Source organism: Mustela nigripes, unplaced genomic scaffold (genome assembly GCF_022355385.1).
Source record: "Mustela nigripes isolate SB6536 unplaced genomic scaffold, MUSNIG.SB6536 HiC_scaffold_20, whole genome shotgun sequence".
Taxonomy (NCBI): domain Eukaryota; kingdom Metazoa; phylum Chordata; class Mammalia; order Carnivora; family Mustelidae; genus Mustela; species Mustela nigripes.
In genome coordinates, this window is record NW_026739436.1 from 293833 (window position 1) to 310672 (window position 16840).

At 36.7% G+C, this 16840-nt stretch overlaps 1 protein-coding gene across 4 annotated transcripts in view; it reads right to left on the bottom strand.

Moving 5' to 3' along the window:
- Positions 1-5362: 5362 nt before the first annotated feature.
- Positions 5363-16840, bottom strand: part of LOC132008035 (probable ubiquitin carboxyl-terminal hydrolase FAF-X) — a 161853-nt gene continuing 150375 nt past the window's right edge. For 3 of the 4 annotated variants that reach the window (XM_059386429.1, XM_059386430.1, XM_059386431.1), the window contains 7 exons: positions 14280-14465; positions 13476-13696; positions 13301-13389; positions 8770-8926; positions 8368-8628; positions 7932-8027; positions 5363-6919 (listed from right to left, as the gene is read on the bottom strand). In XM_059386429.1, coding sequence (XP_059242412.1) covers positions 6782-6919; positions 7932-8027; positions 8368-8628; positions 8770-8926; positions 13301-13389; positions 13476-13696; positions 14280-14465 — 1148 coding nt within the window. In that variant the 3' untranslated portion in view covers positions 5363-6781. The remainder of the gene's footprint in view (positions 6920-7931; positions 8028-8367; positions 8629-8769; positions 8927-13300; positions 13390-13475; positions 13697-14279; positions 14466-16840) is intronic. The other variant, XM_059386433.1, reaches the window with a different exon arrangement.

Sequence of the window (16840 nt, forward strand, 5' to 3'; positions counted from 1 at the left end):
AGATTTTAAGTAATCTCTGCACCCAAAATGGGCCTAAACTCATATCCCAGCATTAAAAATCACATGCTCTATAAAATGAGCCAGGAAGACATTGCTAAATTGGACCTTGACTATAGTGTGCTTCTGGCATTGCTGGTAAGATGAGAATGTGAATTATTAATCAAAGTACTAGCAGACTGAATAAAAGCTTCTTTAGGAAATAATATGCATAGGAAATGATTGGCTGAGGGAGAACTAGATTTAAGTATTCATCATCCAACTTTCATGGTAAATAGTTCTACATAAGTTCATGGTAAGATATAATTAGGAGTATAACAAAGAAATAAGCAATCAAATTAATACAAAAATATGAAAATGCATGTAAGTTTACAGGATATGTTATCTTTAATCTGGCCCTACCTATACTGGTTCCTCTAAATGTTAGGCTTATCCATACTGTTAAGTTTTATTGTTATTTCATAAAAATGTACCACTAAATGTAGATGCTAAGTCAAATATAATCATTTTGATGTGGCCTGTGTAGGTGAGTGTTTACCTATCCGAAGAAAAGTTAATCTCTAAGGTCAGAATGTCCTGCCCCATAACACTGTCTTTTCTTTACTGGTTGATCTTCAGTTTCAGCAGACAGTGCAGTATAACAATGTGGTGTTAAGTAATCAAGCAGGTCCACAAGATGAAGACTAAGACTAAGACTAAAAACTCTGGCATCAAGCTTGTGTGAGCTTTCCTGATTATTAATACTCTATGCATATTGTCATACATGATTATTGGTAGAAGTCAGCACTGTCCATGATTTTAATGGGAGAAAACAATTGGAATCTTGAAATTTTAACTTCCACCAATCCTGCCGCATGTACCTCTTTCCTCTGAAACCCTCCCTGACTTTATTCTATATCCTTTCACTATAATAGACTATAACCATGAGCCATGAGAAGTTTAAGAGCTTTGAATGAGTTCTGTAAGTCTTTTAACAGAACTATCAAAATAAAGTATAAGTAACTCCTGAGCAAACAGAAGTAGGGAAAATCCTTATAATAAAACTTTAAGAAAACTTGGGCACCTGAGTCTCTCAGGAGGTTAGGCATCCAACTCTTATTTTCAGCTCAGGGTCCTGGGATTGAGCCTTGTATCAGGCTCTGTGTGGGGCTAAATCAGTTCGAGGGCTCTCTCTCTTTGCCCCACTCATGTGCTTTCTCTCTTAAAGAAATATACCTTTAGGGGAGCCTGGATGGCTCAGTGGGTTAAGCGTCTCCTTTGGCTCAGGTCATGATCTCAGGGTCCTGGGATAGAGCCCCTCATCAGGCTCTCTGCTCAGTGGGGAGCCTGCTTCCCTTCCTCTCTCTCTGCCTGCCTCTCTGCCTACTTGTGATCTCTGTCAAATAAATAAATAAAAATCTAAAAAAAAAACAAACCAAAAAGAGTATACCTTTAAACAAAACAAAAAGAAACCCAATTAAATTTCACTAAAATTTCTCTCATGGAGATGTTCCTCAAATTGAGAGAATAACCATGGCTTTATCTAATATAAATTCAAAGTAAACCAGATTCAGACCTTTCTTTCCAGTGGAAACCTACCAAGAAAAAATAAGGAAGTCATTAAACTTTTCATAAACTATAATAAATACCAAAATCATTTTCCAGCAGGTTTTTTTTTTTTTAAAGATTTTATTTATTTATTTGACAGAGAGAAATCACAAGTAGATGGAGAGGCAGGCAGAGAGAGAGAGAGAGGAGGAAGCAGGCTCCCTGCTGAGCAGAGAGCCCGATGCGGGACTCGATCCCAGGACCCTGAGATCATGACCTGAGCCGAAGGCAGCGGCTTAACCACTGGGCCACCCAGGCGCCCCTCCAGCAGGTGTTTTAATAATAATAATGGTTCAAGTAATAGATGATGATTCAAATAAATGGTTCAAATACTATAGCCTACTTAGAGCTTATTATTGTGGAGTAATGTAAAAAAACCCCACCAATTTGAATCTCAAATGCTATAGAATATTTTTTCTCAACAAATGCAGATGTAATATAATTACATAATATAAATATAATAAACTAGAAATAGGGGCCCCTGAGTGGCTCAGTGGGTTAAGCATCTGCTTTCAGCTCAGGTTATGATCCCAGGGTCCTGGGGCTGATAAGATTGCTTGCTTGGCAGAGAGCCTGCTTCTCCTTCTTCCTCTGCTGCTCCTCCTGCTTGTGCACTGTCACATAAAGAAATAAAATCATTTTTTTTTTTAAGATTTTATTTATTTTATTTGACAGAGATTACAAGGAGGCAAGAGGCAGGCAGAGAGAGAGGGGAGAGGAGGAAGCAGGCTCCCTGCAGAGCAGAAAGCCCGATGTGGGGCTCGATCCCAGGACCCTGGGATCATGACTTGAGGTGAGGGCAGAGGCTTTAACCCTCTGAGCCACCCAGGTGCCCCAGAAATAAAATCTTAAAAAAAAAAAAAAAAAAAAAGGCTAAAAATATGTCTGTTTTAAATTTCCCAGTATTACAGAAAACCTGAAATTATATATAGTAATGAATATACATAGTGAAATTAAGTACCTTCCTTTTCAATCACAAGTCTTTTTCTTTTTCTTTTTTAAAGATTTTATTTATATATTTGACGGACAGAGATCATAAGAAGGCAGAGAGACAGGCAGAGAGAGAGGAGGAAGCAGGCTCCCCACTGAGTGGAGAGCCCTTTGTGGGGCTCGATCCCAGGACCCTGGGATCATGACCTGAGCTGAAAGCAGAGGCTTTAACCCACTGAGCCACCCAGATGCCCCACAAGTCTATTTCTTAGTTCAGTTAAAAATAAGACTTTTGTGAAAAAATTATTAATCCAATAAAAATACTGGGACGCCTGGGTGGCTCAGTTGGTTAAGCAGCTGCCTTCGGCTCAGGTCATGATCCCAGCGTCCTGGGATCGAGTCCCACATCGGGCTCCTTGCTCAGCAGGGAGCCTGCTTCTCCCTCTGCCTCTGCCTGCCATTCTGTCTGCCTGTGCTCACTCTCTCTCCCTCTCTCTCTGATAAATAAATAAATAAAAAATCTAAAAAAAAAAAAAAAAAATAAAAAAAAAATAAAAATACTATCCAACTCAATTTTTTATTTATATAAATGTACATTTTTAACCCCCTGAGCCACCCAGGTGCCCCTATAAATGTACATTTTTAATTTACCATGTTTAATTTACCTGAATTTGCCTGTTCAGTAAAACTTTTTTATTTTTTATTTTTATTTATTTATTTTTTTAAAGATTTATTTATTTGACAGAGAGAAATCACAAGTAGACAGAGAGGCAGCCAGAGAGAGAGAGAGAGAGAGGGAAGCAGGCTCCCTGCTGAGCAGAGAGCCCGATTCGGGACTCAATCCCAGGACCCCGAGATCATGACCTGAGCCGAAGGCAGCGGCTTAATCCACTGAGCCACCCAGGCGCCCCAGTAAAACTTTTTTAAAATTTTATTTTATTTATTATTATTATTTTTTAAAAAATTTTATTTATTTATTTGACAGAGAGAAATCACAAGTAGACGGAGAGGCAGGCAGAGAGAGAGAGAGAGGGAAGCAGGCTCCCTGCCGAGCAGAGAGCCCGATGCGGGACTCGATCCCAGGACTCTGAGATCATGACCTGAGCCGAAGGCAGCGGCCCAATCCACTGAGCCACCCAGGCGCCCCAAAACTTTTTTTTTTTAAATAAAGATTTTTATTTATTTATTTAATTTATCTATTTACTTGACAGAGAGAGGGAGGGATCACAAGTATGCAGAGAGGCAGGCAGAGAGAGAGGCAGTGAAGCAGGCTCCCTGCAGCCCCGATGAGGGGCTTGATCCAAGGACTCTGAGATCATGACTTGAGCCAAAGGCAGAGGATTAACAGGCACCCCAAAACTTTTTTTAAAAGACGTTATTTATTTATTTGATATTTAGAGATCACAAGTAGGCAGAGAGGCAGGCAAAGAGAGATAGGGAAGCAGGCTCCCCACTGAGCAGAGAGCCAGAGGCGGGGCTCGATCCCAAGACCCTGAGACCATGAGCTGAGCCGAAGGCAAAGGCTTAACCCACTGAGTCACCCACACGCCCCAAACTTTTTTGTGTTTTTAAAGAGTTATTTTAGAGAGAGTGCGCATGCAAGCAGGAGGGCAGAGGGAGAGGGATTGAGAATTCCTACCAAGTGTGGAGCCCAATGCAGCACTTGATCTCACAGCTTTGAGATTGTAAACTGAACCCTTAACTGACTGAGCCACCCAGGCACCCCAGTAAAATTTCTTTATAACCTCAAAATCAGTACTTTTGTGTGGCCATTTACTGAGAGTTACAAACAGCAGAAATTTTTAGGTGCCTGATGTGAATGCTCTCAGACTGAATAAGGTTGAAAATTTGCCTTCTTATTTCAGCTTTCACAGACTTTGGATCTACTGAGTGTCACTTGCTATTCTTTTTTTCTTTTTAGTGGTAATTTTACTGTTTAAAAAATGGCCCCCAAGAAAAGTGCTTAAGCCATGCACATTACCCAGTGTTCTTAAAGCACAAGTAGTCTATGTGCTATGCTTTCAAGAGAAATTACATTATAGATAGGGACTGTTTAAGAATGAGTTACAGGTCTGGGGCACCTGGGTGGCTCACTCAGTTAGGCATCTGACTCTTGATTTCTGAGCACATCTTGATCTCTTGATCCGAGTCATGAGTTTAAGCCCTGCAATGGGACTTAAAAAAAAAAAAAAAAAAAAAGAAAAAAGTGGATTTGGCACTGAGTTCAATGTTAATCAGTAACAATTGACAAATGAAGAGCTTTAAACAGAAGCACAAATAAAGTTATGTACTGATTGGTACACGAAAATGTGAGTAGACGCTTACAGGATCCTAACCCAGCATTTCCTAAGGAATAAAGGCTCAATGTTCCTTAACTGTTCCCTGTGACTCTATACACTGTTGTGCATAGTAAGAACTGACTGCAAAAATGTGACAAAAGTATAAGACTGATTAATTTAGGATTTTAAAAAGTACCAACACTTTATTTTTTTTTCTAAATTCATAAAGGGTAAACAGTAAATTATTAAAAAAAAAAAAAAGATTTTATTTATTTATTTGAGAGAGAAAGCATGAGCAGGGAGGCACGGAGAGGGAAAAGCAGATTCCCTCCTGAGCTGGGAACCAGAAATAGGTTGATCCCAGTACCCTGAAATCATGGCCTAAGCTGAAGGCAGATGCTTAACCTGAGCCATCCAGGCTCCCCAAAGAGTAAATAATTTTAAGCACTAAGATGCGATGTCTGAAATGCTGGATTCAGTATCATGCCAATATATGTTATAAAAATAATTAATTTTAATGTATAATGTTTAAGAACAAAAAAGTAACAAAAAAGCCCACAAAAGACAAATTCTTCTTAAATCAAATTCTATTTGTGAATTCAGCAAAATAATTTCTATAAAACAAAACAGCAAAATATTTAAATAGTATAGGACAGGCTGTATTGCAGGATATTTGGTTTTTAGACAGGTTTCAAAATATTACACACACTCAAAAGTTACCAATTCTTTTTTAAATATGGTATTAACTCATGAGTTATACAATCCCGAAACAAATGTTTATTCTAAAATAGTACTTCAGAATTATATTAACTAACCAGAAGTTATATGCTTTTTAATTAAATACCACAACTTAAGAGTTTTGGAATGGAAAAGGAAATGGGACAATTCTTGCTTTCAAGTAGAATTGTGACTGACTAGAAAACCAGCCAGTTATCTAGGTACAATGGTACTTCAAAATATTGTAGGATTCTGATGATGTCCACCCTCACTGGGCTTCTGTAAAATTATCACCTAATAAACTCTATTGTAAAACAAAACAAGCACACAAAAAACAGTCATCTATTATGCTCCATACATTCTGGGGTAGCAAAAGCTTGCATATTCTTTTTAATTTTTTAAAAAATTCCTATAACCAATACTTTCACATTCTTTTTCCCATCAAGAGACTGAATTGTCAAACTTTAAATATAAACAATATATGAGTAACTGAAAACTACCTCTCTGTCACATTTTTCCTCTTGTTTTGTATGTATGCTACGTGTAAGAAATAAAAACCTCTAGGTAACAAAACTGTCACTTTAGGGGAAACTGCGATCATTCAGGTGATTTTGTCTTCACTGGCTACACAAACTTAGTGTGACGCCATGCTAAATGTTATAGCATCATTATAGCTTTAACCTGATTAACCAGAATAAAAAGGTAATGAAAAATATCCAGACACAATGTTACATCACCAGTTTTTCCACACCATCCATACAATTTGAGGTTACCAAACAGCCTTACATGGCTCTAGTAACTAAGAATTAATAAGAAACCAATGGTGTGACTGTTATGGATGGGCTGTTTTATATTATCTTTTTTGGTTTTATTTTTGGTAAAGGATTTGATCCAATTGCCATGAAGCAGACAATACTGGATGCAGAATGCAGCAACAAAACAAGAAAATTACTTTTCTGTAGAACTGTGACTCTTCATCAAAAAAAAAAAAAAATCTCTTGGTTAAGAATTAATAGTCAAACATTAATATACTATATACATCTTTGCCATTTACATATTAGTATCAGCCATTTAATACAAAACATTATACACTTTCCCCTGCAGGTGGCTTATATATATTGACAACAAATTTCTGCAAATGAGACAGTGAATAGACTTTCTACTCCATGCTGAACAGTTTCTCTTGTTTTGAATATCAGCCAGACATAGAAAAAGTTTGGACAGTAAGGCCTGAGTGCATGGTCTTAAGAAAGCAGTTAATGATAGGTATTTCACTGATCCTTCATTTGAGATAAGGATACTTCTTCATTGCTTTCAAAATTTTCTTGTGTGTGTTGGCCAGTTTTTTGGTGGTTGTTCAAGTGTTGTGCTGCTGGCCCTGTATATGGCTGTCCATGCACATGATTATTCTGAGAGGGTGAAAGAGAGCATTATGTCAAACTTTTCATATATTAAAATTAAAATGAAAAATCATAGGATAAAGTTTGTGTAAAAGTAGACATGTATGTTCCAAGGATTTATCTATAAACAATAATGTAGTAGATATAAATTACTCTATATTTCAGTTCTAAAATTCTAAGGAATTTAAGTATGATATAATAAACTGTTTCAAGAAAATGTGCCTTTATGTTAAAACTGGATTCTACTTTCACAAGGGAAGTATTTTAAAAGTGTTTCTCACCAAATACTCCACTTATAGAATTGGTACTCTCACTGTGGTCCACAGACCAGCAGCATCAGTATCAACTGGAAACTTGTCAGAATACAGTCTTATATTCCACCTCTGATGGTCAGAAATCCTGGAGTTGGAACTTAGTCACCTGTTTTTAACAAGTGCCTTTACATGATTCTGAGGCATATTAAATTTAAAGACCTCACTTAGTCATGTTTGTGATTTAAACTTAGGACAATCTTTCCTGAAACATTTCTCCAAATTCTTGTTTTTCAATGAAAGGTGAACTGTTCATGTATATTTCTTACCAGTTATCATTTTTCCCCAATGTCTCATCATCTAGTGAAATCACTCAAATTGATTTTGTACAACATTTTTACTGCAAAGGAATATTGGGGCAAAGGTAACCAAGATGTTTGTCTTGTCGTTTCTTCAACGGTTATTAATTTTATGTTCATATGAAGGATCACATATTTTTATTAACTATAATAGCATAAGAGTATTACCTAACTGGCAGGAAAAATGCGATAAGGGTAGACTGAAACATGCTGCAACATGACCCCAACTATAACCATTCTCTTTCTCTGATCATCCTGGCAAAGCTATTATGAATAATCCCTTTATTACTTCGTAGTCAGAGATGAAAATTTACAAAACATGTAAGAAAAATAACTAAATTCTTTTTTTTGGTAAAGTATAAAAACTTACTGAAAAAAAAAAAAAAAGCAACCCACTGAAGTCTTACTTACCTGTTGACAATGAGATCCAGATGAATGAAGATACAATGGGGTATCTTCTGGTAGAGATGACTCATGCTCATCTGGAGCATCTTGATCATCTGGCTCCTAATTTTAAATTAAGAGATTAGTAATTTGATTATGCAAACAGCTTTAAATTTATTTTAATTACTCTTTGAGAAAAAAGTTTAAAAAATGTTACCAGTTGACTGTTTACCATTTTTTCATTTAAAGCAAATAAAATAACTAACGATTAGAGAAAAAAATTAGATTTTTCCAGGTATATAATTTTTAGAAAATTTCACAGGAATTTCTCTAACAAAGGAGTTACTAAGTTTATTTGATTTTTTAAAAACAAAATCAAGCAACAAAGAACATTAAAGCCAACAAAACTGCAACACAATTTTTTGAAATTAATAAACACTGGCCTATAAATATAAAAAATTACTTTTTTTTCTTCCATTTTTATCTGCTGCCCTTTGGTGGCTTTTTTTACCTCCTCTGGGCAGAGTTCACAAGCTTTTGCAAGAGTCATCCTTGCACTATGTGATCTCTCCAAAAAATAGCCATTTGATGTTTCATTGCTTTGCACTGGAGGAGACCAGTTATTGTAAGCATATTGAGGATTGCCAGTATATGGTCTTCTTTCAAGTTCATCTCCAAGCCATTCCACTGCCCAGGTCCACTTTCTTTTAAGATCTCCATTACCCTTCAAAAGAGGGAAAAAAAAAAAGAAATAATTTAGAACAATTTTCAATGTTAACTTCTAAGTCCAAATTTTCACAATTCTTTTAAAGCAGTTCTTAATTATGATACAGGTTATTACATGATTTGAGAAAATAATTCTCACCTGTAATATTTGGTAAGCAACAGCACAATTGCTAAAGAGTGCTACCATACATTTTATACACTGGTATGCTCTTTTTTGATAGTGATTTTTAGAGCGCTGAATTGTATCAAACAAACCATCTCGATCATCTGGGATTCCTTTAAGTGCATTATGAATTCTAAAAAAGAATCAAATATAAATATTTGTAGTATTTGGTAGCTAACACTGTGCCACTTATACATATTTTAATGTAATCATCAAATCATTTAACCCTAGAGTTAATTACCTAAGGAATAAACCCATTTAAAAGATGAAAAAACAAGTACAGAATTCAGTTTGCCTACTGTCATAAAGCCAGCAAGGTGGAAAGATGGCTAAAGTCTGACTGAAAAGTCTGAAGTCTTACTCACATTATTAACCCAGTATTATTTTGCTAACTATAAATTAAATGCATCAGTAATATTAAAATAAGGATTAAAGTTAACTCTATGTCTGCAAGACTGCTTCAGTTGAATGTAATTTCAGTTCGATCAAATTACTGAGTTAGAGAATTCTTTTAAAAAGATTTAATTTATTCTAGAGAAATAAAGGAGAGTGTGAGTGCACATGTGCAGGAGGCAGAGGGGCAGATGGAGAGGTAAAGAGAGAACCTCAAACAGACTTCCCACTGGGCATGGAGCCTCACAGAAGGCTTAATCCCACAACCCTGAGACCATAATCTTAGGCAAAATCAGGAGCTGGACGCTTAACTGACTGAGCCACCCAGGAGCCCTCCAGATCTTTTTTCCTTTTTTTAAAAAGACAGCAGAGTCTAGTGACTATGGAAGTGACAAAATTTCACATTTTACAAAATGAACTTTATGTGCCATATTATATGGCACATAAAGCAATTTTTACTGGCAAGAGTAAACTTGGCTGATTTGCTAATAATTAGACTGCACTGCAGTTCTAACCAAGTATCAGCATAACATTTTATACATCCAATTACTTCTTGTTTTTCTCAAAAGCCAATTTAAAATTATTTGTGGGCAAAATGTGCCTTCTTTCTTTTTTAGGAGGACTTAGAAAGAAAGTCTCTAGAGAAACTCCTTTCCACCATTTACCTTACTTACTTGGGACATCATGATATTCCGAATAAAAAACCAATTTTTGGGTTATGTTTTTATTTATTTTGGTAATCTTTACCCAAAATGTGGGCCTCGAAATCCCTACCCCAACATCAAGAGTTGCATGCTCTTCTGATTGAGCCAGGCAGGCACCTGTTTTGTGCTTTTGTTTTGCAGTATATACGCTTCATAATCTAAATCTTGTTTATCTTGGAAACAATGGTATTGTAGTTTATACTCCACTTAATTCTTTAGTTTTAGGTGATAATGAAGTCAGTCGGTATTTTTGCCAACTTATCATTACTACAACTACTTTTTATATACCATTGTAAACCATGTCGTCTTTACCTGTTCTGTTGCCTATTACTAGTGTGGCACATAGAAGATACTTTGTAATGTAAACTGAATACACTAAATGTTCATTATAATCTCAGGAAAAAAAAGGAAAAAAAAGAGAGAAAAACAAACCAAGAGACTTAACCACAGAGAACACCTGAGGGTTGCTAGAGGAGGTGTGTAGGGGTGGATGAAGTAACTGGGTCATGGGCATTTAGGAGGGCAGGTAGTAGAATATGCACTAGGTATTCTCTGTAAATGATCAATCACTAAAATATACTTCTGAAACAGTATTACTGTATGTTAACTAACTAGAATTCAAATAAAATTAAAAAAATAAATTCTCTTATGATACTGAAATAGATATTGAGTAATAAACAAATGTAGGTTGAAACTTCTAAATATTTCTGTCTCATGGTGATTGGTTTTGGTTAATGCCATTTTGACATTAACTGATTTGTTTGAAATCCGTGATGGCTAATTAGATGACAAATTAAAATATTAATTCAAGAAGTCTAGTATTTCTAGTCCCCCTGAAATTCAAGATTGTAATGATTAAGCACTACAAATTTATAAAATAATGTAGGATGCTTGGGCAGGTCAGTCAGTAAAGTGCCTGCCTTTGACTCAGGTCATGGTCCCAGGGTCTTGGGATTGAGTCCCACATCAGGCTCCTGCTCAGCAGGGAATCTGCTTCTTCCTCTCCCTCTGCTGCTCCCCCTGCTTGTGTCTTTCTCTTTTACAAATAAAAAAGTAAAATCTTAAAAAAAAAAGTATTTTCATCTTTTTCTTTTGATCATGGCTAATGGGTGACAATATGCTTGTATTTGTTTCCTTTTAAAATAAATTATTATAAAATAATGCTTTTGCAAGAAAAATGAGGGATATTGGGTAACTAATTCTACATCATAACTTGTGGGCTCCTGGGTGGCTCAGTTGGTTAAGTGTGATTTCAGCTCAGTTCTTGAGCTTATTAGGCTGATGAATTCCACCCCTGTACTGGGCTCCAACTGGGTGTGGAAACTACTTTAGAAAAAAAAAAAAATTCCTGTGGGCTTAATTTCATGGCAAAGAACATACAGAGGAATTTGGGGATAAAGACTTAGAGTAGAATTACTTTAGTTCTAAAAAATTAGCACTTTGGGACACCTGGGTGGTGCAGTGAGTTAAGCATCTGCCTTTGGCTCAGGTCATGATCTCAGGGTCCTGGGATGGAGCTCCTCATGGGGCTCCTGGCTCAGTGGGGAGTCTGCTTCTCCCTCATCACCATGCTTATGCTCTTTTTCTCTCAATTAAAAAAAAAAAATTTACCGCTTTTGACTCTTCATATACTTATAACAGACTACGATTACTTTTATTTTTTTATTTTTTTATTTATTTTTTTTTTTAAAGATTTTATTTATTTATTTGACAGAGAGAGTTCACAGTAGACAGATAGGCAGGCAGAGAGAGAGAGAGGGAAGCAGGCTCCCTGCTGAGCAGAGATCCCGATGCGGGACTCGATCCCAGGATACTGAGATCATGACCTGAGCCGAAGGCAGCGGCTTAACCCACTGAGCCACCCAGGCGCCCAGACTACGATTACTTTTAGAAACTAAATGTTACCATATAACTAATTAAAGAACAAGTACAGGGGCATCTTGGTGGCGCAGTCAGTTAAACATCCAACTTTTGGTTTGGGCTCAAGTTGTGATCACAGGGTGGTAAGATCCAGCTGTGTGTGGAGGTCTTCCCTGAGTGCAGAATCTGTTTAAGACTCTCTGCCTCTCCCTAGTACCCCACTGCCCTGCCAACATTCACTAAGATAAATAAATCATTAAAAATGAAATAAAACAATAAAACAACCTCATGTATAGAATAACCTGAAAATATTTATATGGAGCTTAAATACTTATCAAAAGACTAACCTAGTTTTTTTTCTTTCTTTTTTCAGATTTTATTTATTTGATAGATGACAAAGAGAGATGGAACACAAGTCGGGGGAGTGGGAGTGGGAGAGGCAGGCTTCCTGCCAAGCAGGGAGTCCAATGTAGGGCTCGATCCCTAGTATCTCGACCTGAGTGGAAGGCAGATGCTTAATGACTGAGCCACCCAGGTGCCCCCTAAGCTAGTTTTCTTTTAAAAAAAAAAAAAGAAAAAGAAAAAGAAAAAGAAAACATTAAGGAGAAGATAATATTAAGAGTGAAACTGGAACTTTAGGTCTAAACATTAAAAATGAAACAAAATTTTATTTGTTTTAGTTTTTTTTTTTTTTTTTTTAAAGATTTTATTTATTTATTTGACAGAGGGAGATCACAAGTAGGCAGAGAGGCAGGCAGAGAGAGAGAGGAGGAAGCAGGCTCCCTGCTGAGCAGAGAGCCCGACGCGGGACTCGATCCCAGGACCCTGAGATCATGACCTGAGCCGAAGGCAGCGGCTTAACCCACTGAGCCACCCAGGCGCCCCGTTTTAGTTTTTTAAAAAACATTTTATTTATTTGACAGAGAGAGGAGAGAGCACAAACAGGGGGATGGCAGAGGGAGAAGAAGCCAGATGTGGGGCTCTATCCCAGGACATTGAGATGATGATCTGAGCTGAAGGTAGATGCTTAACTGACTGAAGAGCTAGCTGCCCAGGTGCCCCTTCATTTTAATTTTTAAATTATTCTTTCTTTTTTTTTTTTAATGAAAATTTTAGTTTTAAGGAATCTCTACTATAGAGCACCTGTGTTGTTAAGCATCTGCCTTCGGCTCAAGTTGTGATCCTGGCGTCTGGGCACTGAGCCCTGCATTGGGCTTCCTGCTTGCAAATGACCTGCTTATCCCTCTCCCACTCCCCCTGCTTGTGTTCCCTCTCTTGCTGTGACTCTGTCAAATTAAAAAAAAAAAAAAAAAGAAAGAAACAAAAAAAATCTCTACACTGAAATTGGGGCTCAAACTCACAACCTCGACATCAAGAGTCCTATGTTCTACAACTGAGCTAACAAGGCATTCCTAATTTCTTATTGCTTCTAAGATAAAACATTAACAGAGCTTTATGAAATAAAAGTATATTTGGCAGCTGGTAATTTCAATTATTATTTCTAGAACCTAAAAATTGTGATTATTCTGGTAGCAAAAGTATGTATTCACCTGTGAGTCTGCCAAGAATCTTCAATAAGTAAAATCTGTAAAAGTAAATCCAAATATGGCCGAAGTTCATAGGTGTATGAATATGCAACCTAGAACAAGTAAAAGAAAGTTGAATTACTAATTTAAAGGAATCTAAATCAAGTTATGAACATATGAATGTTTATTTTCCTCTAACCTGCCAGAGAAGTTCACTGAGGACAGTAGAAGAGAACTGAGGATTCTCCCAGCAGCAAAAACGAAGCAATTTGATGGTTTCCTCTGAGTTACTGCAATCTTCGATAATTTTCTTCACATAACTTGTTCTCACGAACAAAATGTCTGCCACATTCTGCTGAATTGGCATTATAGGCTGTGATAAATTAGGATCACCAAAAGGATTGGGAAGAGGGGGATTACCTAGAATAGATCATCATCAGTAAAAAGCCAATTAACTTCTATAAAATATTGTAATACTGATTTTTTTACTTCAAAAACTGACTATAAATTAACTTTCCTAAGTTCAGTAAAATATTCATTAAAATAATCATATGTATTCCACGATGGTAAGATCCAAAAAAATGCAAACAATGACAATGAAGACAAAAAATTAAAGTTAAAATTTTTAAGCCAACAATTTCATAACTTAAGGGATTTATCAGAGTAGGTAGTAATTTCTTTTTTTTAAAGATTTTATTTGTCAGAGAGAGAGAGAGAGAGAGACATAGGCAGACAGAGTGGCAGAGAGAGAAGCAGGCTCCCTATGGAGCAAGGAGCCCAATGCGGGACTTGATCCCAGGATGCTGGGACCACCACCCAAGCTGAAGGCAACTGCCCAAAATTTTTAAAAATTCTTTTTGAACATGTGAAACAGCTTCATGGTTTAAAAAATAACAAAACCATCAGCCTTCAGGCTTTAGTTCATTTTTATAAATATTCAGAGATTTAAGTAATACAGAAGTCTATGATTATTGTTATGATATAGAGTAAAAATCTACTTTACCATTGATTGAAGACTGCATTCTTGATGAGACATTGCAACAGCGTATCAGCTGAGACACTACTGAATATAACTTGCCCAATTCAGCATACTGATATTTGATTGGAGGACCTGGTCCTTCATCTAAAGACACTAGCATAAATGTAGCAGGTACACTCAATTTCAGAAGCTGTGTCTTTTCTGCCATGCCTATCAAAATGGGGAGAAGAATACATGTTGGAGAAATAAAAGCAAGTAGAATGCAAGTGTTGCACTAGTAAAAAGTAATTATCTAATATAGATGCCTATAGTTCTATGGAAGTTCATCTATTCTGTTTAGACTACAGAAATACAAGCAGAATAAAAAAAAAAAACATTGATTTAGTTTAATTATTCTAAGTGAAATTGTGACTGTGGGATTCCAATAACACTGAGCTCTAAGGAAATAATACTCTTTGGATCTAGAGACCTAAGATGGCAACTCTCATCATTATAAAGTAAGGTGGGGGCACCCGGTTGGCTTGGTTGGTTATGTTTCTGTCATTGGTTCAGCACTGGTCTTGGCATTTCCGAAAAAAGCCACAACAAGCTCTTGAGACTTGTGGGGTCTTGAGACTGAATCCCTCACTGGGCTCCCTGTTTAGCAGGGAGTCTGCTTCTTCCTGTCCCTTTGTCCTTCGTCAATTCCTGCTCATGTTCTCACTCTCTCTCACCAATGAATGAATAAATAAATAATAATTACTTTTTAAGGGTTCATTTATTTGAGAGAGCGAGCGAAAATGCATGTGCACAAGCAGGGAGAGCGGGAGGGGGAGAAGGAGGTTCCCTGCTGAGCAAGGAGCCTGATGAGAGGCTCAGTCCCAGGACCTGGGGATCATGACCTGAGTCAAAGAGAGACACCTAATTGACTGAGGCACTCAGCAGCTCCTAAAAAAAAATTAATAGAAAAAAACCAAAGTGAGGTAGTAAAGACAGGAACTAAATTAAATCAGAAATAAAATTTCTTTTGTAAACTAAAAAAAAAAAAAAAAAAAAAAAAAAAAAGACAAGGGGGGGTCCTAAATTTGCTATTTCTACCTCCCTTATTTTCTACCTCCCTTATTTTTCCAAATCTCATGACCATTTAGTGCCTGTCTCAACCTTTCTTTGAAGGTAAAAACAGTTCTTAATTCCTACGTCTCAAAACTCTTTAACCTTGGATTTCCTCTCTCATTTTCTTTCTACCTCTCTCTTTTTTTTTTTTGCTATTTCTTTATCTTACTTGTGGTTTCTTCTTTCTAGCTATGAAGATTGTGTTTCTTTAAAGTTCCCATTCTCCTGACCCTAGTTACTTTTCTTGATTAAGCCTACAGTATTAGATACATTCACTGAAATGATTTAAAATTTGGATATACACATCTCACTATTCACTGAACAACTTCATTTAAGTGTGGAACATACTTTTAATCTTCCCAAATGGGTTCCTCTTCCTATGTTTCCTCTCAGTAATGGCACCACTACTCTCTCACTTCAAGTGATATCTTGGTCTTTTTCTTTAAAAAAAAAAATTTTTTTTTTTTTCAAGTAATCTCTACACCCATGTGAGGCTTGAACCCGAGATCAAGAGTCCCAATGGTCTACTACTGAATGAGCTAGTAATCAGTACAATCTTTCTAAGGCAAATATTAATAAATAAGCCTCCCTTATACACCAGGAATATGTTCCAAGACCTCCAAGACTTGATCTATATATATATACTGTGTTTTTCACCCATACTCACATACTTTGTAAGTTACATATGATAAGGGATTAACAACAATAACACAGAACAATTTTAACAACACACTGTAGTAAAGTTATGTGGATCTTTCTCTCAAAATACCTTAGTCTACTCACCATTCTTCTTGTGATGATGTGAGATGATAAAATGCCTGCATGAATGATGTTGTTATGTAATCTTACATCATCACTGACCTTCTGTCAGTACCTCAAGGGGAGGATCATACACATCTAGACCACACTGCATATAATTGAAACCACAGACGGAAACCATAGAGAAGGGGGGTGGAGGGGGGACTATTGCTGTGCTATAACGGTTCTCAATGCCCTCATGATAAACTAAAAACGTTTTCTCACAAGACCTGTCAAAACACTATGTGTTAGAGCATCTTGCTAATTCCTTCTTGTATATCGTATCTTTCACCAATTCAATTCATACTGAGTAACTTTCAGTAACTTATTTGTCCAATAAGCCATTCATTCCGTTTACCAATAAATTCCCATATTACTTACTCCAGCAAGCCCTTCTTACTCTCTTAAGTGTAGTTCAGATATGCCGTGAATGTGTATGATAGCACTTGTATTTTCCCTTGTATCACAATATTTTATATTCCATTAAAATTCTTTTTGTTTTATTAAAATTTTTTATTTATTTGACAGAGTGAGAGAGATCACAAATAGGCAGAGAGGTAAGAGCTAGCTCCCCACTGAGCAGGGAGCCCAATGCGGGGCTGGATCCCAGGACCCTGGGACCATGACCTGAGCCGAAGGCAGAGGCTTAACCCACTGAGCCACCCAGGTACCCCATCTCATTAATTCTTTATGCC